General features: G+C 44.2%; 1 protein-coding gene across 1 annotated transcript in view; it reads left to right on the top strand.

Moving 5' to 3' along the window:
- The first annotated feature begins 2,141 nt into the window (after nt 1-2,141).
- GUCY1A2 (guanylate cyclase 1 soluble subunit alpha 2) overlaps nt 2,142-23,876 on the top strand; it is a 178,127-nt gene continuing 156,392 nt past the window's right edge. Inside the window, exons 1-3 of the mRNA XM_055701809.1 lie at nt 2,142-2,686; nt 18,671-18,732; nt 22,812-22,930. Of these exons, the coding sequence (XP_055557784.1) occupies nt 2,420-2,686; nt 18,671-18,732; nt 22,812-22,930 (448 nt within the window). The 5' untranslated portion in view covers nt 2,142-2,419. The remainder of the gene's footprint in view (nt 2,687-18,670; nt 18,733-22,811; nt 22,931-23,876) is intronic.

Here is a 23,876-nt window from a genome sequence, read left to right as displayed (position 1 = left end):
CCTAGTGCTGAATAAAATGCAGATATGCATACAAGCAAGTTGCTTACCCTACAGCTGAAGTACTGCACATGGAACCAGGTGACACTTCGGTATTTTAGCAATTTAGGCTTATCAATATGTATTTTCAACACTAAACTGTGTAGCACTTACCCAGTTGTCACTGCCACTGCATCAGCCAGGAAACCAGAGGAATTTTGTTCACTGAAGACTGTACGATACAGTCTATGAGAAGGAAGTAAGTTTAATGGAAACTGAAGCACATGAAAAGAGTTAACATCTTAACACAGAGTACCCTGTGCTCCGGACTGTGTTTAGCATCAAAGGGCACTTTCCAGATCCCTTAATTCCTGCATCCCCTCAGCGCAGGAGCTTGGCCTGAGGGCAGGCAGGGGCTTGTGCAGCAGCCCCCAAATAACCTATTAAAATGAGAATTTCTTTAGGGGGAAGAAGGAAAAGGCAGAGTAACTGTCTCATCTCTCTCTGTGTAGGTACTGATGAATATTGTTATTCCCTACAGGAGGAAAGACAGAAGAGGACAATGGGTCAGGAAGTTCATGTGTGAATTAACTTTCAGGTGAAGTCATGTCTGATTTGAATCCTAGGGCTGCTGAGCGCATCACCGTGACTGCAGAGAGAAAGACTGTGCATCCCAAGTGTAATATTTAATAAGGCAATAGAAGGTGGTATGGATCATGCTGCCTTTATTATACATCCTTTCAAGCCCCAGAAATTTAAAAATTATGGCAACACAAAAGGAGACCATTGCTTCTCTTAGTCCATATATATTTCTATAGGGGAAAAAAAAAAGAAAAGAAAAGAAATAGAAACTGGGTGTGTCAAGAGAAACAGGGATGACAACACTGAAAGCAATGCCCTGGGCAAGGGCTGTCATGCCCTAGTTAAAAGCAGCATGCTGGGCCACAGACCCGGGCCCCTTCCAAGAGCAGACAGCTCGTGCTGCTGCCTAGGGCCATGCCCAAAAGCTCCTTCATACCTGTGGAAATCCTCCCGGTCTCTTCAGTGGATTCTTGTTTAGGCTGCACTCAAACGTTTAACAGGATAAGGTTGTAAAGCATATGTCATAATACAGAGGAAAGGTAGAGTAAAAATGATATTGAAATCGTTGCCTTTTAAAATAAGTTTTGTTTGAAAGAGGATAAAGTACTGACAAGCTGTCTTCCTTGATGGTAGGACGAGCCGCTACAGCTGAGATCACATTTCCCTGGAGCTTTTCTCCCAGGAAGGACTTGGTGGGGTTAGCACTATTGCCGTGAAATTTGCAAAGTGTCTTTCAGCCGACTGCATGGGTTGGGAAAGGTGGGATGGAGACACCTGGCATTGTCCTTAAGGGTGTCATCCTGGATCCAAGCTGCTTTGTGTCCTCCACCCCCCTCCCCTCTCCCAAGGCCGTAGCACAGGGTGCTGGAGGGGAATGGATTCAGCTCCTCTCCCCTTTCGGACACGGCTCGCAACGGTAGCGGGAGAAGCGCCCGCCCAGAGACGAGGAGAGCCTCTGCCTCTGGAAACCGGCGGCAGCAAGTACCCTTCCCACGGCTGGGAAAGGCTCCTTCCCGGCCTCCCCGCGGCTGCCGCTCCGGGCGGTTGGGCGGCGGTAGGTGCCGCCGGGGAGCGAGGCGCGCCCGCCCGCCGCAGGGAGCTGTCCAGCACGGCGCGGGCTGCCGGCGGCGCGGGGCCGGGGCGGCCGCACTCGGGGGGGGCCCAGTCGCCCCCCGCCCCGGCGCGGGCACGGCCGCTCCCGGCGGAGCCGTGCGGGGCCACCGGCCCGTTGCCCCGCTCGCCCTTCGCCTGGCTCCAAAGCGCGGGCGGGGGAGCGGACCGCCCTGCCCGCCCTCTCGGCAGCCGGGTGCGGGAGCGCGGGGCTGTGGGCCGGCTGCGGCCGTGGGCCCGCCCCGCCGGTGCTGCCGGCCGCCGGGGGCCGCGGGGGGGGGGGCGGCAGCATCCCCCGGCGCGGGGGAGCGGAGCCGGCCGGCGGCGAACGGGGCCGAGCGCGACGGGCGGCGAGCGGGGCGGGGGGAAGCGGGAGGAGGAGGAGGAGGGGGAAAGGGCTCCAAACAACACGTGATTCCCGCGGAGCAGCGAGGGAGCCGGGGGAGGGGAGAGCGAGGGCGGGCGGCCGAGGCAGAGGAGGGCAGCCGCCGCCGCCGCCGCCGCCGCTTTAAAGCCTCCCGGCGCGGCGCCGCGCAGCACCCGCGCTCCCCGGCCGAGCGCGGCGAAGCGCGGAGCCGGGCAGCGGCGAGAGCTGCGCCGGCCCCGGCGCGGCGCCTCCGCCGCTGCCTCTCGCCCAGGGGCACCCGCGGCCATGCGAGGCGGCCGCCCCCGCGGCCGCCCGGCTCGGCGCTGCCCACCGCGGCTGCCCGCCGCCCCGCGCTGAGCCCGGCCGCCGCCGCCCCGCGGCACCATGTCCCGACGCAAGATCTCCTCGGAGTCCTTCAGCTCGCTGGGCTCGGACTGCCCGGAGACCAGCCCCGAGGAGGAGGGCGAGTGTCCCTTGTCCCGCCTCTGCTGGAACGGCAGCCGCAGCCCCCCCGGCCCCGCCGACACCCCCTTCGCCGCCGCCGCCGCCGCTGCCGCCGCGGCCAGCTCCGGGGCGCGCCGCGCTCCGCGGCGCCGGCGGGTCAACCTGGACTCGCTGGGCGAGAGCATCCGCCGCCTGACCGCCCCCGCGGTGAGTGCCCGCGCCGCCCCGGCCCCCCGCGCCGCCCCGCTGCGCTCCGGCGGCTCCCGCCGTGCCCCCGACCTCCCCCCGGGGCCCCGGGGCCGCCGGAGCCCCTGCCCCGCCGTGCCCGCCCCGGCTGCGGGCTGCGGGCTGCCAGCCCCGCCAGCCTGCCGGAGCAAAGACCGCTGCAGCCCGGTGCTGGAAGCCGGGTAGGGAGGCACAGGCGGGTGCCGCTGCCGGTGTAGAGGGGTTGGTCATGTCCGCCGAGTCCCGTTCTGAATTACAGGAAAATCGTAAAATCATAAAGTGCTTATCACTACCTGGTTCTAGCAACATTGTTTTTATAGAAAGTTACATCTATGTGATGCGTGGTGTGCACATTCTTCCTTCAGCACAGAGGAGAGATGAACTTGGTAATATTTGCAAGGCTTTTCTGTGCTGAACCAGGTAGAAAAAAAGTTTCGACTTTGTGTTCAGAAATATTTCAGCAACAGATTTCCCTGTGCCTCCCAGATGCGCTGGCATTCCTGAGAGATCAGTTTCTTTTAAGTGTGCTCTGAAATCCATGACATGATTATCTGGGTAGCTACACTTGCAGTTGAGGATCAGTGAAGCACTGAGTATGCTAAAATAAGGAGTGAATTTGGGTAGAACCCATAACATATGCTGGTATCGCTTTGTAAGACTGAAATCAATGGTTCAGGAGTTCTGGCAGATGCGTGTAAAATACAAGGTTCTTATCTAGCCTGTTACAATTGTGCTATGCTCCTATAAATACCTCTGTGGCCACCACTACGTTTTCCTCATAAGGTTTCAGCTGCAACTGAATGCTTGTTTGGTCTCCAAGATGTTTTAATGTGTTAAGATACACCACATTAATTGCAACAGGTAGTCTTAATCTGTAAAACAGCTGTATCTGCTGTTGTGGCATTGGATCATCTTTTTGCATGTTGTTAACCACCTTTGGAAATTACTTACAAATCTCATCACCATCAGTTATCCATTTGCTTCGGTTTTCACATACTCTTTTCTGTTCGATGTTTCTTGAACTGGCTGGGCAGGAGTAGAAAGCTGTTTGATGGGAGAAGTTAGCAGTGCAGCATGTACCTAATAGCCATCCAGCTTCAGTGCAGGCTTTTCTTTCCCATTGATTTTTCCCCTCTCCACTGGGAATCTGGTCTTGTAATGCTGATATTAATAGATAATATTTCAGGTGACCTGTCTTGTTTTAGTAAAAAAAAAAAAAAAAAAAGCTATTTAATTTGATAATAATACAACAGTATAATTAGAGCATGTGTTACCTAAAATATTTGAAGTATTCTGAAGTAGCTCAGTGCAGTATTTTTAGATAACCTTAGTATTTGTATTTTCCCAGCTTTGACTGTTACCTCCTGAACTGACTTGCTATAAAAGACAATTACAGTTTTAGTTTTCATGAATTGTTGAGTATGTTTTCAAAATAAGCACATTCTTTGAATTAAGAGATGAAGAAAACTTTGATAGATCTTACAGTCTTCTTTCTTTCCTGCTTTCAGAGAAATTTCATTTAAGAATGCAAAAATTCATCCAGCCTGGTTTTGATGTCCCAAATAACAGCTTCCATGTTTTCTTTGGGAGGTAATTATAGCAACCCTTATTGCTGAAAAACTGTGTCCTTTTAAAATATGTATATGTGATACATACTGCTTAAAATTTCCCTTTTTATCTTGGCATCATAACTAGAGCTTCACTCCCATCTTACACATTTTGGCATACACTAATGCGATTAGGTCTAAAAAATGTTGTTATAGTCCTGGTATAAAAATAGAATCAGGTTCCCTGTCTTTTCATTTTTCACTCTGACAAATCACTGTTCAGGTGCATTGTTATTTTGGTGCATTCTTTTCTTACTGAGAATCTGTTCTGTGATACTGACTGTGTGCCTTTTTGCAAGAAGTCAAATTGCCGTATGTCTAACACTTTATTTTCACGTCATCTAATATAAATCAGAAGTAACTTTAATTAGAAGTAAAAAAAGTATTTTGCCTATAAAATTAGTGTCAAATGGGACTAATTTCCATTATTTGTAAAATTTAAAATCAAGTGTAAAGTGTGCATTGACATATGTTCTTTCTGAACAAAAAGATTTAATACTTTTACTGTAGATGTAGATATATCATCATTCCGTGATACTGTTGATATCAGTCTCTGCTAAGTATATAAACATGTATTTACATACATACAAGTGTGTGTGAATGTTTATACTGTATCTATTGCATGCAATAGCTTACTGTTTTCCTTTCCAAGTGAATGCAGCAGCAATTTGTCGCCATCCCAGTGCTGTACACTTTCAGAGTTGAAGGGTGCTACAGGTTTCTGATGTTTCTACTTAGCCTTAATCTTGTGCTTTCCTTCAGCAATGGCTAGGAATGAAATACTGAGTAAAATATTTTTTGAGTGTTTTCACTGAGGAAAAATTCTGTGTGTGTGTTTAATAGTACTGTGGCATGCGGAGAGATCTCTGGGGTGATATTTCAATGTGGCAGTAGCAGGGGCTGCTGTGAGTTGCTCTGGGGATGTGGAGAGCCCCAAACTGAGCAGGAAGGCGCATCCGAGGGGTGAAGGAGCTGAGCAAGAGGGCACGTCCATGGGGTAGAGCAGCAAGAAGGCTGTGCAGGCAGGCTAGGTCTTACAAGTGTAGCACAAAAATGTGTATGAAAATATTAGTATCTTCTGTGCAGTGTATTCATGAGTTAGTGCAACTACACTGTTGAGATTCTGTAGAGTGAAATGCAGTACTGAATTATATGAGATATTTTAAAGGAAAATGTAGTGAAAAGAAGTTACTGCATTTTGTATCACTTGTAATCTTGGTCTCAAGTTTAGCTGAGTGTGACTTTGCACAAATATTACTTTTTGTGGAACTGTGGGGAAAAAATTAAAAAGTCATTCTTGTTTTGCAGCTTTGAATCCAACCCCTTCTGCTTGCTCCCAGAGCAGCTTCGAGCACTTTCCAGCACACACGATTTTCCAGTTTTTCTCTTAAATATTTGTTTTAGAGATTTTTTTCTGCAGTTGTTATCGTAGAGCACATTGGGGCCTGATCCTCAGTCATCACATGGTCATTTTCTGTTTCTGTGGATCTGTGAATGTTTCCCAACTTGCCTGGATGGTTGACACCGTTCATCTGCAGCTTGCTTACCCCAAACCCTCTCTTTTTAACAGCTAGAATTAGAAGGATAATAGGGCTCACCTCCCACCAAAACAGCTGCGTATTTTTGGGAAAAGTATATGGTGATGAAGAAAAGCAGACCTCCATACGTACCCTACAGTTGGTATTCATGAGCAAGGAGTGCTGGGGAAGGTCAGGGAAGCAGGGTGCACTGGGCAGGGAGGCAGAACAGCAATGATGCAAGAAGAGAGGCAGCTTTTTGTCACAGCTGCACTCAACTAACCGTGCATTTACTGAGCATCACATTGAGTTGCTGCCCTGTTGCTCTGCAAAGTACCATTTTGCTGAGAGAGCAGAAGCACTGACAGCAGGAGGATTGAGGCTCCCCCAGCAGCCAGGCACAGCCAGGCACCACAGCCCAAAGCATCAGGGGAACTGTGCCCAGCCAGGGCTGTGCTCAGCAACTGAGTGTGACGATGATGTTTTGTGGGACCAAACGTAGCTGCTCAGTGCAATAAACCCTGGGCACCGCACCCAGTCAACTTTTGTGACTCTAGCTCATGAGACCATGGTCTAATGGTGCCCCATACTTATTGCCCCATGTCTGGCTCTGTCTGCTCGCAGCCTTTTATCCCTGAGATATTCCCACAAAGCCGAGCCCGTAATTGTGTAGGCAGCTCCTATCCCCTCTAACATGTTCCTAAATCATGTTCCTGATTGGGTACAGATGTCCCTTCTGTCCTCCTTCATCTGAACCACCATCAAAAGGTCTTCAGTTACGTACTCTGTCAGAGAAATCTGGGGCTAGATCCAGCTGCTGTCAAAACAAACAGGTGCCCTCCTTACTGGGCTGGGTTCAGTTTTTTGGAGATAAATAATAAAATGCTGGGAACCTAGTAGACACATTGATTTATGACCTTGTTTTTAAGAAATCAACCACAGTAATTATATGTACATCACAAGCAAATTTAATGATATATTTTTCTTTTGATTCCAGCTTTGTTGTTGTGTTCCATTTTAAAGGATGACTTTTACACCCACAATGACAGAAATTTTGATTAGTTATACTAGGGATGATGATACTATATGCTATTCATTATCAACATATATTTTTCTGCCTTTAAGAGCTCTGCTATATGGGAATGATATCCTGGCACCAGTGGACAGAGTTTTATTCTTTAAAAATGCCATTTAGTATCTTACTGAATTCCAGTTCCTCGCAGCAATTTTCACATTTGCTCCAGTTCTGTCTTGACTTGTATCCAATACCAGGCTGAAAATAGAATCAAAATCAGAAAAAAAAATAAAATAATTTGTCCCTGATTTGAAAAGTCAAGTACTTTGCTCCCATCTAAGGGGCCTAGACTACCCTGAAGGAGCTGAGAATGACCGGGCATGCATTCAGAGGAGACTGTGTACCCCCAAGCGCTGTACTGATCTTTCTAGAAGTAGAATTACAGCATGACGCAGCATTAAACTGACTTACATTTCCGTTTGATTTCATTCTCTGAATAGCCTATGTAATATAGCCTATGTAATGCATCTCTTAAACTATGAACATTATTAAGTGAAAATCACTTCTGATATACTTTAATGTTCATTCAGAATTAACTCTGCTATTCTTCAAAGGTCCAGGTGAAGACACATTAAAGTAAGAACATTTTTTTCCTACTTAAGTTAGGAAGCTGCTACTGGCTGCTGCCAAATTGTTTGAATTTAAGAATTGTCTTTTTGAATACAGCCTTTTTCCTGACAGTGGGAGAAAAGTGAACGTAAGGACAGTCATTTAGGCTACTGTGTAGGCTATTACTTATGTCACCGATCTGCTGTAACTTCAAATTGCTTAATGGCAAGTGAATCCTCCAGTGAGCGGAGGTGGGTTTTGGCAGAGAAGTTGCAATATAGCAGCTGAGATTGAAACTGACTCCATCATAAACCTACAACTTACTCTCATGGAGTAACTACTCTTTTTAGTAGCAATGGCAATTTGTTGCCACTAGCAGGAGAGGTAACAAATGGATTTTTACATGAGGTTTTGAAAAACTTTTGCACAAGTATTCTGAGGTCCTTATGACTCCCATTAATCCATGAGGTATATCTAAACTGTACTGTTGTAGGAATAACTTCTACCTGTCTTTCTGAATAAAGTAAGGTAGTGTCAAATGACACCCATATCAGCAGTGGGATGAGCTTATTCACTTAATAGCCCAGGCTGGATGAGCTTAACATGAGTAACATCCTTCTCAGGAATGAGGGTGTGAAAAAAAAGCATGAAAATAGTGAAGAAAGGCACATCCCATGAGAAACTCCTAATTTCTTATTGCAACAGGCAAACAGGTTTAATTTTTAAAAGTGTAATAAAATCAGACTTTTGCCCAGTGTCTTTCAACGTAACAAAGAGAAAAGCCTTTTATACACAAGGTCAGACGAGCAGTCTGTGGCCAGACAATCTGCTATTTCATAATGTGGAACAGAGCTGTGGTGTCTTAAACAGGAACATTCTGGAAAACGTTATCAATATGATCATCAGGTGGGTTTTGTTTGTTTGTCTTGTTCGGTAGTTTAACATCTCATGCAAGAGAATTTAGCCTCAGCAAATAAAATGCTAAAAAAATCAGTTTAGCTGCGCCAGAGGGCCTGCAGCATTTTATTGACCTTGACGAAATTTTACTTAAGGTGAGTTTGAGTATTTGACATTTAGTGCTTAGACTGAGTTAGTAAGAGTTGCTTTCTTCAGGTTTGTGTAGTTCCAGGCTGAAATCTTGACTTCCTTACAGTGCTTGGAAAAAATATGTGTCTCAGAAACATTCATTCATTGCAGGCATCTTTGCTGCCTGGAAGCAGAGAGCATATTCCTGCTGGGGAACAGGCCTGCAGACAGGCAGGTCTGAACTGCTGGCCGACAAACCAGAGTGTGGCAGCATCAGTGTTAATCCCACAAAACTGATCTCCTCTCCCCTGGCCAGAGTGTCAAGGTGCAAATAATAAGGAGGTTGTAAAGTAGAAGGGAATGTTATGATCATCAATATATGCCCCTAGGAGCAGTCTGCTGTCATGGCTACATCAAAATGAGGGTGAATGTCCTTCGTTTGCAACTGCATGAGCAGATAGCTACCACTTCGGCAGCGGTCCAGTGTACTCCTGGTGAAGCTTACAATATTAACACAAAGAAAAGCCCTTTCCTTCCTTCTTGCCCTTGTGCTAATGTTAAAGGGTATTATAAAATGCTTTGAGTAAAAGAAATTGTTCCACCTCATATCCAAATTCTTTCTAGATGTGTCTGCTTGCTAAGTCTTAAGCTAAGTTTCAAATTGAAGACAAAAAAAATCTGTTTTGTCTATGGGTCTCAAAGGGATAAGCATCTTTGCAGCTTTGCATAGGAAATTAGGTCCAGTAATACTGAGGAATTTGTTGGGTTTTTTTTTTTTTTTCTATACCAGCAGAAGAAATTCCTTGAGAAGGACTGATGTGTAAAGCCTTTTATTTCCTATTGGTTTGCTAGAGTGTCACCAATGATTTCATGTAGTAGATGTGAGTTGAATTAAAAGTTGAACAGGTAGCATTAGCAGTAGATGATCGATTATATTCTCAACTACTGAATACATTCTTTCTGCAGCATAGCACAGATCTTCTATCCATTCCAGACATGGCTGAAATTCAAAGATGAACAAAGTGATCCCAGCCAGTACTGTAACAGATAGCACCCTGAGATATGTATCCTTCACTGTCAAGGAGTTAGTCCAGATGATCTAATAGGCAATTTCCATCCGTAATGACTCTGATTCTTCTAGTTGAAAGGTAGCTAGGGATGCAGGAGTTATAATTTCTAATTATTATTTAGCTCTGCTTTATTTTTTCAGAGTGTTTGCTTTGTTATTGACATGAAATAGTAAGGGGTAAAATTATTAGTCTTGGTATTATTTATTAAATTTAGGCATTTCCTCTGATGTGCACAAGTATTTATTGTGAAGAGTATTCCAGTTTGCATGAACTGAGAAGCAGAACCCTCTCAGGTTTAAGTGCCAGGTTGTACTGAGCTCAGGTGCTGCACCCTTGCCTGGTCCTGTCCTGCTCATTGTGAGCTGTTGTAGGGCAGCTTGGTTTGCCTCCAACTGTCAGTCATCCCGCTCTGCATCTGGGGGTCTCGTATCTTCCTCTTTTGATACCAGATCTGGTGGTAGTCATGGAGGTCTGCAGGCATTGGTGCTTTTATCTAAAGCACAAACTTCTGGAATCAGGAAGCTGGTTTTCATAAAGAAAAAAAAAACACTTTTAGCTTCTACAGTTGCAGAGATAAAAATGAGTGCACCCTAAAGGTTCAGAAGCTAGAGTAAAATATTTTTTCCTGATTATGTTATCAAAAGTACTATTAAGCCCCCAAAGATGATTTTTTTAAATTATTTTTTTAATTTGCAAATGATCATTTATGTTGGGGCTCTGCTTCTCCATTTCTGATTTCTGTCTGTGCCCTTTTATTCCATTCTTCAGCTATTGGGAAGGGGACAGGGAGGGATCCTGGCTGTGCAGGACCTGCAAGGACCTGCTAGGGAGCCATCCTCCTTTCTGCATCATTAGAGAATTGTCAGATGCCACAGGAGCCTTCCTTTTCTTTTTCAGTTCTGCTTTTCCCTAGTTGCAGCAATTTCAATGCTTCTCTCCCCACTCTTGACATTTGAGAATGTTGATAAATGTTTTATCTTTAGCTGGAGCCTTGATTCTTTGCTTACGACCTCTTTAACAATGTTTTGGTGACCAGGATGACAGGGAAAGAACAGTTTTCCACTGCTTTCATGATCATGGGGTAAATATTAAAAAAAAACAAAAACAGACTGGTTGTGAAAATGACTGTTTTGCCATTTGTTTTCTTCTGGATGGGCCAGGTGCACACCTGCTCATGTGTGCTTGGAGATCTGTGATCACCTATGCACAAAGACTTGACTGAAATTGGTTCTGAAACAGGAAAAAAGAAATGTTTTTTCATTAATGAATGACCACCAGCAGTGAAGCTGGCAATTAAAGTCTTACACATCTGCTGAGTTAGTGATGGAACAATACAAATTTGAAGCATGTAGAACTTTGAACATCAAAGTGCTGATTTGGCTGATATCTGTGGTAGTAGCTTGCCTCTCCCCTATGCAGCAGTTCAAATTCCTCTAGGAAAGACTGCAGGTCCCGAGGGCACAAGTGTCTGGAGGAGCCCCCTGACCTGACTGACTTCCTTGAAGAAATTCTAATTTTCAAAAGCAAAGTGGTTTCTAGCTGAGCCTATTATGCTCTTCAGTGCTTCAACTTCCATGTTTAAAATGTTAAGCACTCAGGTTTTTAAGAGCATCACTGCTGAAGCGCTTTTGAGGCTCAGCTAGGAGCCACTTAGCTTTTACCAGGAAAAATCTTTGAGGCTTTGTTAGGGTTAAGGAGAAACTGTCTATGTACCTGGCTGCTCTCTTGGCTAGACCTCCCTGTTTCATGTAGTCCCTTTCTTCTCTAATTCTATCTGTTTTGCTTAGGATGAAAAAGGAATGGGACGGAGAATTTGAAACTGCATTTATGTAAACTTTGAGTCATCTGGGATACTGTGTGCAGTTCTGTCACCTCAGGGTGGTGTTTGTTTGTGCTTACTTAAACATTTAAAAGATCTCAAAGACAAAAGCAATCGCTCAGCATCTTTTCTAGATGAAAGAAATTGGTATTTCCAAAGACTGAGTCCTCAGGCATGTATTAGATGCCAGCTATAGGATAAAATTAATCACTTTGCATGCTTACACTTGGGCAGATGAGCCCTACTGTTTATTTCCGAAGGTGTTGCAATCAAATGCAAGACATTTCAGAGGCAACAGAAAATGGCTAGGGTATAGGCTAAAGTCTGTGTCCTCTGAGAGATTGAAAAGCTTACATTTGATTACCTTAGGAAAGATATTTCTAACATTTAATTGCATTTCTTTAATGCAATTAAAGTGGAAATCATCTCCCCTTTGTCTCCAAAACTGGAGACAATGAAGTTAAAATAAGAGAAAACTAAACTCAGGAAACAAGAATGTTGTACACAATGTTTAGACTGGAATCCTTTCTCAAAGGAAGTTGTCTGAATTTAAAAAAAAACAAACAAAAACAACCCTGGAATACTTCAAGATAATTTAGACAAATATCTTCATAAAGATTTTCTCCAGGTGGTCATAGAAGTGCTTTTGAAGAGCTCTTACTTCTCTAGCTTTCAGGTCTTGAACCAGTTTTCTACTACTGGGAGAGCAGGGTGAGGTCTAGCAAGAAGGGCAGATTTATCTACAAGTGCAGCCTGCAAACAGTGGCAGGTGGCAGAGTCAGAGAGGCTGTCATGGTAGGGCTGCCACTGTCAGGTCAGGATTGCTGCCCACTGGTGTGCAACAGCAGGGTGTTCTGGTTAGAGCAGTGAGGTGCCAGGTAGGAGAGCTGTAGTAGATAGTGAGCAGACTGTATGCATCAAGTAGGATGGACAGGTCTTTCCAGAGGCCTTGCAGAGCCAAGAACCTGAGCCCCATGTTGAAAGGAAGGAGGAAAAAATAGAGATAACCCTTGAGGGTCAAGGGTGGAAACTCCTGAGGTGGAAGAGGCTGGAGGTTTGTTACTTCGGACAACAAAACTAAGGTCTCTTCTCCTCCTTTGGTTCAGCAGTTACAGAGCAGATACAGTGCCCTGGGAAAAGGTGGAAGAGATGACTTTCTTTGGGATGAGGCATCAGAGCCAGCTGAGTCTCCACCCTTGGAGGCTTCAAGAAAAGGAAGGTGGTAGGTGTCAGAAACTCTCTCCTGAAGAGATAGAGGCACTCATCTGCTAGTCTGCCTTGCTGTCTCAGGAGGTTTGCTGCTTGCCAAGAGCTTGGACATAGTGTTGCAAAGAGGCTCCAAAGATAGTTTATCTCTTGACTATGACCTCTGCTGCTCATCCACATGGGCACCTATGAGGCTGCCAGGGGAGACCTTGAGTATATGGGGAGTGACTGCATGGCTGAGAGCAAAGGCAAAGGGTGTGGGTGCCCAGCTGGTGTGTCCTTGATCCTGCTGGTGAGAGGGAAAGGCTCTGGTTGGAGCAGACACATCTTGTAAGGCAATCCATGGCTGTGTTGCTGGCGTTGATGGCAGGGCTTTCATCTCTGTGGGCATGGGGCACTCTTTGAGGAGGTGAGAGTGTCTTTGCTAACAGGCTTCATAAGTTTCTGAGAAGGGCTTTAAACTATGCTTGTTGGGGAAGGGTTTTCATTCCCTGAAGGGGGAACTTCTGAAGAAGTATAAGGGGAACAACAAGATGGAAGAGGCTCTTGGGCTCACTTCATGAAAGTGGCATCACTGGGAGCCCACCCCAAGTGTCTGTGCCCAAATGCAGGCAGCATGGGGAGCAAACAGGTGGCATTAGATATCTCCATGCTGCCACAGAGCTTGGACCTACTGTGGGGTTGCACACATTCTTGTGCAAAATGGCTCTCAGGATGGGAATGCTGCAGGAGATGGGACACAGACTCTTTAGGAAGGATGGGTTGGGAAGGTGAGGAGCAGGAGCTATGCTCTATGCAAAGGGGTGGCAGCAGTGCATGGGCAGCTACATTTTGACAGCAAGCTGGCCCAGAGTGTGAGGGTCAGGAGCAGAGGATGAATGAGCAGGGTTGGTGTGGTGGTACATCTTCTATACACTGGCTGGTCAAGAAGTGAAAGCAGAGGAGGCCTTTAGACAGCTGGACGAAGCCTCAAAATGGTAGGCTTTTGTACTCATTGGGGGACTTCAGTCAACCCAAAATCCACTAGGTGGGCAATAGATCTGAGCACAAGCAACACAGGAGATTTTTGGAGCGTGCTAAGGACAATTTCTTATTGCAGGTGATCAGTGAGCTGACAAGGGGGGATACTCTGCTAGGGCTATTGCTCACAAACAAAGAACTAGGTGAAGGTATGAAAAGGTTGAGGGCAGCCCTGGCTGCAGTGATTAGAAGATGTTTGGGTTCAAAATACTGAAAGAAGTGGGAAACACAAATAAGTGGAATCACAACCTCATACTTCAGGAGAGCAAATTTTGACTTCATAGATCTTCTTGGCAGGATCCAATGGGCAACTAGCCTGTAAGGTAAACAGGCACAAGAAGCTAGTTGTTCTTCATGAACCCTTTGACACCCTCCTCAAAGCACAGGAACAGTTCATTTGCTCAAATGCAAAAAAAACGTGTCTATGGAAGTTGGAAGCAGGGATGGGATGCTCTGGAGGGATATTGAGACATTACCTGAGCATGCAGGAATGGAGATAGGAAAGCCTCCCCAGTCATGGCAATCAGGGGAGGTACTTCATGACTGGAAAAAGGCAAACATCACATCCAGCATCAAGAAGGACAAGGAGGATCCAGGGAACTACAGACCAATCAGTGTGACCTCAATAGCTTGGGAAGGTTATGAAGCAAATCCTTTTGGAAGCCTTTTCTTAGCACAGGAAAGGATGAGATAGTGATTGGGAACAGCCAGGACAAATTTTACCCCTTTATTCCTTTAACACCCTTTACACATTTCTATGCCCTTTACTGAGAATGAATTGTGCCTGACCAACCTGATTGACCTCTATAATGACTGGCTTGATGGATGAAGGGATGCTGTCTACCCAGACTTTAGGAAAGTCTTTGGCATGGTGTCCCATAGTGTCATTAAAGCCATACTGGTGAGAACTGGACTGCTAAGTGAATGATAAGGTGGCTGGAATATTGACTGGACCTAAGGACTCAAAAGGTGGCCATCAGAGTCACAAAGCTGAATTAGTAACCAGTTGCCTCTGCATATCCCTTGGGGATTGATACTAGAGCCAGCAGAGGACTACCAGCATGGTGAGGGGATGGAGCATGTGACATCTGAGGAGAGGCTGGGGGAGCTGCATCTGTTCACCTTTTAAGAGAGAGCTTTGGGGGTATCTTGTTGCAGCCTATAGCTACTTGATCAGGGTGTGTAGAGAAGATGGAGCCAGTCTTTTCACAGGGGTGCACAGTGGAAGGATGACAGGCAACAAAGCTGGAAGATGGGAATTTTCAAATCACTATAAAAAAAAACGTCATGAAGGTGTTCAAACACTGGCACAGGTTACTCAGAGAGGTTGTGGGATCACCAATCTTGGAGATGCTCAAAATTTATCTGGAGAAGGACCTGAGCAACCAGTTGTAACTCAAATTACTTTGAGCGGGAGACTGGACTAGAAGACCTCCAGAGATTCCTTCAAACCTGTATGATTCATTAGTTTGGTGACATGTTAGAATTTATTCTGACACACCAGAGTTAGCCATGGCCTGATCTCTGGGTTTAGAGTGAATTCAGGGAAGTACTGTGGCCCTTGACGTGCAAGAGATCACTCTGAATATCTTCAGTGTTCCCTTCTACCTTGTATGTCATCATTCCAGATGGAGCTTGGATATGATCTGGTATGACAATTCTTGGATTAATTTACAGTTAGCAATACTGACATGTTGTAATGTCATTTGCCCTTAGAAACATGAAACGATGTGACTATTCCTTTTGTAATAGGATATTATACCAAACATTGATTATGGTCAAAATTAATTGTTAATTTTTACGGGTTTAGGTAATTGTTGCTATTTTACATTTGTATTAGAACTTTCATTTTAAGTGGTCATGAAGCTTTAAAACCTCTCCAGTAACTAAGTGTCACTGGGTACCAACATGGCACAGACTTACACTGCGGTGAAGGACGTGTATTGTTATAGGCTGTCTTTTATCTCTCTGAATGGCAGAACTATTCTTCTTGGAGAAATGGTGTGTGTCATGCTGCTAGGAGAAGGTTTGGCTATTTTGTCTTGGTCCAGTTTTGCCCTTGTATAAAGAAAAGAGGTGGAAAAGTTTTCCTGCCCACTCTCTCTCTCTCATGGGCAGTGCATAGTCCATAGTGGAAGAGGTAGTATGCCAAACTACCCTCATAGGCAGCTATAAGCAGGTGTCATAAAGCTCTGTTTTCTTTAGTCACAGCCTTCATCAAGTTACAGGGTTACATCTATAGAAAAATGACATTTACCAGTGATGAAATACAGCAAACTGAGAAGGTGAGCACAGTGTTTTTTTAACCATGCACAGTGACATGCCGTAATAATTCTTGTCAGAAATGAAGCAAGACTTTGTGACTCCTCAGGTCAGTTTTCATACTGGCTAGGAGCACATTACATAGAACTCTGTTTATGACCAGTGTTTTAATTGTAAATCCTATTTTTTGTCTGTACTTAATTTCTGAGATAGGAAATGCCAGTGAAAAGGGGTATGAGTTCATGGGATTGTATAAAATAGTCTGACAACAGATAGGCAGCTGATTTAACTTTCAGGAGGGTTAAACATGGGCTGCTTTTTTTTTTTCTTCATTCAGCACTGCAGGAGAAGGGTGGTCTACTGATGAAATAAGCTCAGGATTTGGAGGTTGCTTGTATGGTCAAATCTTGAGGTATTCAAAAGGATTTTTCCCTGGTTAAGGAGTGCAACATATGTGTATCAGCCATGAGAAAGGCAAAGACAATCCATGGAGGATTGCTCAGGTGTCATAAGCTGCAAAACCTCCTAAGAAGACAAAAAGCTATTTTCCTTCCTCTCTGCTGCGGTACCCGGCATCGCTGCCTTCCATATGCTTGCTGTAAAAGCACTTCGGGAGAACCAGAAGGGAGATTTAATTTAACAATCAAACATTTCTACCAGTCCCTATTTCATGTCAGAGGAGTTGCTGGTGGGCTATGAACATTCTTTTTCTATGGATTGGGGCTGAGGGAAATGCTTTATGGAGATGGGAGATGGCAGCTGTCTGGACCCCTTTGCTTAAAGCCATTTTGCTTTGCTTTGCTGCTAGTGTGGGAAAATACATATCTTCTGTGTGTAAAGAATGGATTTTTCTGCCTGCTCAGCACAGGAGAGCTTCTGAATCTCTGTGAGAGCATTCCATGAAATATATTTAGCCCGTCAGGTCTAAGGACTTCAACATCTGCCGTACCACTGAGAAGGGGATAGTTTTTTGATAATGTGATGGTTTCATTCATGTGGTGCTTCCATTGTGTTTTGCAAGAGAACATGTAACTTTTAATGCCTTTTAGCACAGGAAACTTAGCTCCCACAGAGAAGACAAGTAATTATCTGATACAGAATTAGCCAACCCCCCCCCTGTCTTTCAAGGTTTACATTTATTTTGAGATTATTTTTGTTCATAGAATCACAAAATCATAGAATGGTTTCGGTTGAAAGGGACTTCTAAAGGTCATCTAGTCCAACCCCACTGCCATGAGCAGGGACATCTTCAGTTAGATTGGGTTGCTCAGAGCCATGTCCAACCTGACTTTGAACGTTTTCAGGGATGGGACATCTACCATCTCCCTGGGCAACCAGTTCCAGTGTTTTACCACCCTCATTGTAAAAAATTTCTTCCTTATATCTGGTCTGAATCTACCCTCTTTTAGTTTAAAACCATTACCCCTTGCCCTATTGCTAGAGGCCCTGCTAAAAAGTTTGTCTTAATCTTTCTTATAAGCCCCCTTATGCATTTGTTAAGCACTTGCATTTCTACACATTTCAACTCAAAAGGGTACACATATTCATACAATTTGGTATTAAAAAATAAATTTTTACAATTTTACAAAGCTAGTGCAGCCTGTTACATGCTTTTTCATTCCTGCCATCATCAAAACATGTACCAGATACCTCCTTCTGCAAACTCAGGAGCAAAAGTAGATAAAAAGCTCAGCTGTTGAACAGCTGAATCTGTACAGCAGTAAGCAAAATCTGAGACTTTCAAAGATGATGGTGTTTTTATAACGAAATTCCTCTAAATAAGGGATATTTCAGCTATTACTTTCCAAAACAATTACACGTCTTTTCCAAAAGATAGGGAAATACCACATATCTCTAAAATTTATCTACTGCTGCAAGTCTAATCAAAATATCCCTGTGTACTTCTGATACAGGCTTATAAATCCCAGTTGTGTACCTTTATCTGAATTCTGGCACCAGGACAAAATGGACAGGTGAAAAACTTCAGATTTGATAGAAACTTGTCAGTTTGGAAGAATGATGTTTTGCCGTAAGGGACTTGGAAAATTCAAAAGAGAATGACACAGATTTCACATTTGCTTTGTCTGTCCAAAGATCTCTCATGAATTAACTCAAACTAATAACAGCCTCAGCAGCAGTATAGTAGGGCAAATAAACATTTATACATGCATATGTATTTTGGTGAACATTGTAGTAGTATTAATAATGGAAATAAACACATATGCACATACCTAGTTTGGTGAACACCTATTAAAATGAAATAGCATGGAAATATGTGAAGTATGTAATGATTTTCTTTTGATGAACTTGAGTTTCCTGGTAATTTAAAAAGATGACTGAAGAGTCATAGCTTGTCACGAAAGCAAGACAAAATAAACTGTGTCTTTGTAAAATTCTTTTGTATAAGGTACTCTAGGGAGCATACAAAGTAAAAACCCAAAGCCTTTTCCTCATGGTAACTTTCATCACAAAATAATAGCATTTTCTTACAGGCTGTTGTAAATTAATTATTTAAAATGAATGAGATAATTGTGGGTGATATTTTTTGAAAGCTAATAGTGAATTGGCTTCTTTGTTATGCACAACTAGTCTTGTAAGCAGTATTATGTCACATTGTAAAATTCATACCTATTTAAATGGTGAAGTAACATACAACGAATGAATAATATTTCCTATCTGTCATTGCAGTGGGCATCTGGCAAGTAGAAGATGAGTACGAATAAAACTGGAGAAACATAGTGTGTGAAAAGGTCTATTAATTAAACTGTACTATACTCCCCTAATTTTACAATTTTTTTTTATTATTTTTCCATAGCCTCAGACCATTCGGCAAACTCTTCAACGGACACTGCAGTATTTTGAGCATCAAGTTATTGGGTAAGTGTTAATGTGAGGTAGTGAAAGGTGCATGGTAATGTTTTGTTATACGCTTCCCAAGTCACAGCCTTGCATGACAAGCTTTTTAATTTTTCTTTCAAATTCTTAGAGATGCTCTGAAGTATCTATACATACTATGGATGTTTATGGTAAACTGCTGTTCAGTCCTTCTTCCATGCAGTTCCATAAGTGCATGACTGCTCCATTAACAGTAATGTTTCCTATATAAAGAGAATAGGGCATCTTTTTGTAAAAGTGTAAGATCTATTCCAATTTTCTTTTCACAGTGCTGGCTGAGACTGCTGGAAATGTTATTTATGCTGGACCTGAGGTCCGAATTCTGCAAAATTCTGCATCAGTGCTTGTTGCATGCATACACTGTTATATACTTCCTGTTCTTTGCAGAAGCAGGGCTGAAAGCCACCTCCTAAGAGTTCATTAAGAAAATGAATTGATGACTGAGGAATAAATATAAAGTAATAGCAACTATCATCATGAAAACTGAAGGCGTTCCCCTATTGATTAAAACAATCTAATTTCAACCTTTTCCTTACCTGCACAAGTATCATCTTTACCTGCACAGGTTTTTTACTGTCACAGACAACTTACTTTTCCTAACAAAGTTGGAATACAGTGGCTGCATGTCTATAGCTATTAAATGGCTATGCCATATGACAAATGAAGAATGCCGTCCTCTGAATTTAATTACACAGATGTAAGGAAAATTTTTTTCAAGCTGTGTTGAGGGTCTTTTTAGAATTTGTGACATAGTTTCAAATCTCGGTGCACTGGAAGGAATTGTCCTTGCCTGTTTCTCAACATTTGGTTAACATTCAGAAGGAGCCCTAGCTTGGTGGGTGATATCTGCAATATTAGTAGTCTGGCTGGCACCTGAGGGCAGCGAGGGAGCCAGTCTTGGCAGGTAGTTGTGACATCCACCGGGGCAGGCGGGGGGAGAAGCCTTCTGGCTGCTAATTTTTTCAGTTGCTGAAAAAATTGCTTGAAGTCTCACATTAGGAGACTTCAGAGGATGATACAGTGCCTTGAGGAAAGCATGTGTGCAGTAACAATGTGGCTTTTTATTTATGGCCACACGTGGCTTAGATGTACTTTCTTTAATGGACAAAACCATTCTTTAAAACCGGGTCACTTTGAAAACCTGTAATCCCTGTGACTTATGATACACTGACTCCACTTCTTGAACATCAGTATGAGTTGATTAAAGTAGAATCTGTCTTTAGTGGGTGTCCTATATTTGATCTGCCCTGTGATCTTTACTGTTGGTATACACTGTTGTGGGTTGACCTGGGCCAGCTGCCAGACACCTACACAGCTGCTCTGCTCTATCCCTCCCCCTCAACAGGATAGGGGGAGAAAATAAGATGAAAAAAGCTTGTGGGTTGAGATAAAGATGCTCTTAATGCCTCTATGTTCTCCTGCCCTGAGCGGCGCAGGGGCATGGGGGTGGTGGTCAGTCTGTAACAGCTTGTCTCTGCTTCTCCATCATCCTCATGCCGTTCCCCTCCTCTGGCAGAGGCCTTCCATAAGCTGCAGCTTCCTTCAGGGCACATCCACCTGCTCTGGCATGAGGTTCTCCATGGGCTGCAGATGGCTATCTGTCTAACCGTGATCCTCCATGGGCTGCAGGGTGGCAACCAGCTTCACCATGATCTTCTCCAGGGGCTGCAGGGGAATCTCTGCTCTGACACCTGGAGCACCTCCTCCTCCTTCTTTGCTGACCTGAGTGTTCATAGGACTGTTCCTTTCAGTTCCTCTCTCACCTCACACCTTCATGAGGTGTTTTGCTCTTCTTTGTTTTCCCAGAGGTGCCGCCATCTTGGCTGCGGGGCAGGGCCATGCCCTGCGGTGGGGCCCCGGCGCCGGTGGGAACCGGCTGTGCCCGGCACAGGGCAGCCCCAGCCGCGCCTCACAGTGGCCCCTGCAGCCCCACGGCCAGGGCCGGGGCGCCGACACCCCATACAACATAAATGTTTGTCAAATCTCCTGTCCCAGTCAAGAGAGAATCATAGGATCACAGAATTGTTCAGGTTGGAAAAGACCTTTAAGATGAAGTCCAAACATTAACCAAGCGCTGCCAAATAAGTCCACCCCTGAGCCACATTCCTAAGCACCACATCTACACGACTTTTAAATACCTCCAGGGAGGGTGACTCAACCTCTTCCCTGGGCAGCCTGTTCCAATGTTTGACAACCCTTTTGGTGAAGAAATGTTTTTGCTAATATCCATTTTAAACCTCCTCTAGTGCAACTTGAGGCCATTTCCTCTCATCCTATTGCTGATTACTTGGGAGAAGAGACTGACCCCCACCTGCCCACACCCCCCTTTCAGGCAGCTGTAGAGAGCGATAAGGTCTCCCCTCAGCCTCCTCCTCTCCAGGCTAAATACCCTCAGTTCCCTCATCTGCTCCTCATCAGACTTGTGCTCCAGACCCTTCACCATCTCCGTTGCCCTTCCCTGGACACGCTCCAGCACTTCAGTGTCCTTCTTGCAGTGACAGGGCCAAAACTGAACCCAGGATTTGAGATGCGGCCTCACCAGTGCCCAGTACAGGGGGACAATAATTTCCTTTGTCCTGCTGGCCACACTATTTCTGATACAAGCCAGGATGCTATTTGCCTTCTTGGCCACCTGGGCACACAGCTGGCTGTCAGCCAGCATCCCCAGGTCCTTTTCTGCCAGGCCAGGCCTGTAGCGCTGCGTGGGGCTGTTGGGACCCAAGTGCAGGACCAGCACCGAGCCTTGTTGACTCTCAAGATCAGAGGTGAGGAGTGGCTGTGGTGTCATCCAGGGGGCTGGTGAAACTGGCTGAAGAGGCCTGGCCTCCTGGTGTGGCGGAGGGGTTGGGCTGTGAGGTTGGGCTCTGGGTCAGCTCGGACAGCATGTCAGGACATGGCCTTCTGCCCAGCACATGGCCTGGCATTGCTGGAGACCCAGGAAGTGGTACAGACCACGCAGCTCACTGCAGAGTGTACCGGCAGCCCATAGCACCGGGTTTTCCTTGTGTAATATGAGCCTTTATTCCATGTGGATAATCCAGTTCCCTGTTCGGAGTAATCTGATGCACAGCTTTGAAGTCTTTCTAGTCCTTTTCCACGGTTGCTGGCAACCCACGTGCTGAGATTTTGCAGACATTAACGAGAAAGAGTCCAGTCCTTAAAACTGCTGTTCATGACTGTTGAAGTACAAAGTATGAAAGCATAATAAAAATGTTAATAAAATACTCATCAGAAAAGCTTTTCTCTGTGCGTTGAGCAAAATCAATTGTATATTTTGCCAAGTGCGTTATCACTGTGCTGCAATATTTTCTTCACTTGCGTTCCCTCTTCTGTCCTCATTATCACCTGCCTGAAGCTTTGCTTTAAACAGTTTCAGCTTCTGTTCTGTTTCTGTTGAATTAAGGAAAAATAATCCACCAGATCTAAATCAAATAGAAAAATTTTGATGGTAGCTGCTTTCTTTGCTGGTTGGACCATAAGTCTGTGCCTTTCATGAGTGGTGGTATTCTTTTTAATTTTTCTTTAACGAGCAGTAAGATAAACTTTATTTGTGATAGCACAGTGAGTTGCAGCTTGACATCCTTCTTTTGGCTAAGATCTTTTCAGAAGATAATTCACAGAGAAAGCCAGGTTTTATACTTGCAGTGCTAATGTAATGTGATTTGGAAGATTTATTTTTCATATTAGATACTCATCATTACCTCATAAACATCTTACTTGGAGTTTACTGTACAACTTCGTTATAGAAAACACCTCAGTTGGAATGATACATGACAGATAAGTGCAATACCCTTCTCTCATGCCTCAGCTCTTTTTTTTCCTGTCTTCATTCTCATTACAGATAATATTCCAGATTCTAATACAATACTTGAGATACCCAGGCTACTAATGCAGTGTCATCTCTGTGTGGTAATGCACAAATGGAAATGGGATGATGGAGGGCGAGAAGAAGGATGAGACAAGGGAGGCTAAAGGCATACTTTACCACCATTTCTGAAAGATGTGTCAACTTTGTGTTTGTAAAAGGAGATGCTATAACTTTTTTACTTTTTTTACTGTAGTTACAGGGATGCAGAGAACTTTCACAATATATCAAACAGATGCTCCTATACAGACTGCTCTGGCAATGAAGAAACTGAAGATGTCTCAGGAATTCTCCAGTGTACAGCTAATGTACTTGGTATGTATTTTTTCAAGGGAATTTTTTTCCTTTAGTTGGAGGGAAAGTTTATTGACCATCCTAATACCAACAATGAATGAAGGAATTTTTGCTCCAACAAAGGAAATTTAGGATGTAGGCAGCTACATATCAGTGTGCTGTTACTACATTTGTTTCCTTTTCTACATAAATTTTGTGCCTTTGAGATGATCTAGTCTGATTTTTCGGTGGAATCAGTGGAGGTATGTTATGCAATACCCAATGATTAAGGGAAGTTGCAAAGGCTTTGAGTCCAAATGGACTTGCATCTGTGCAGGCCTTGATGTTGGAATTATATCAAGAGGTTTTATAGGGGTTCTACAGAACAAAAGATAGTCTTATTGTCTATGGACTGGTGGACAGAGGGCCTGGAAACACAGCAGGATACACCTGAGACATGAAACATTCTGGAAACTTACATTCTTATTGAAGAACGCTTAATAGGTGCTCAAATTAGATAGCTGTCTGCATCCATTCATATGATTTATCCAGCTTATTCTCTTCTTAGCTGTTAGTAAGGTTTACTGCTTTTCAGTCAGACCTATGTTGCTAATACAAATGTACAGTAAAAGTCAAAACCAAACAAATCAAACAAAGGGGAAGAGCTTGACCCTAAACTTAATTTTTTGACTGGCATTGTTTTGACTGTTCCACTTCTATGAAACTGATCATATTTTTTATTTTAGAGTAAACTTTACAGACTGAGCTTTAACTACTGGGCACTGGTCTACACTTTACAGGGGACTGTAAGGAAGAAAAGTTGTAACTGGTTATAAAGATAATTGTTTCAAAGCAGTAATTCCTGAATTATTTGTGATAGTCATTTGCAGTGTAGCAAAACTGATGTTACACAGCTCTACTTCCAAGACTATACTAACTGACAATAACTCTTCAAGTAAATTCTAAGACAGACATGATGTGTTCTCAT

Source organism: Falco cherrug, chromosome 2 (genome assembly GCF_023634085.1).
Source record: "Falco cherrug isolate bFalChe1 chromosome 2, bFalChe1.pri, whole genome shotgun sequence".
Classification (NCBI taxonomy): Eukaryota; Metazoa; Chordata; class Aves; order Falconiformes; family Falconidae; genus Falco; species Falco cherrug.
This window is presented reverse-complemented; position numbering and strand designations above follow the sequence as displayed.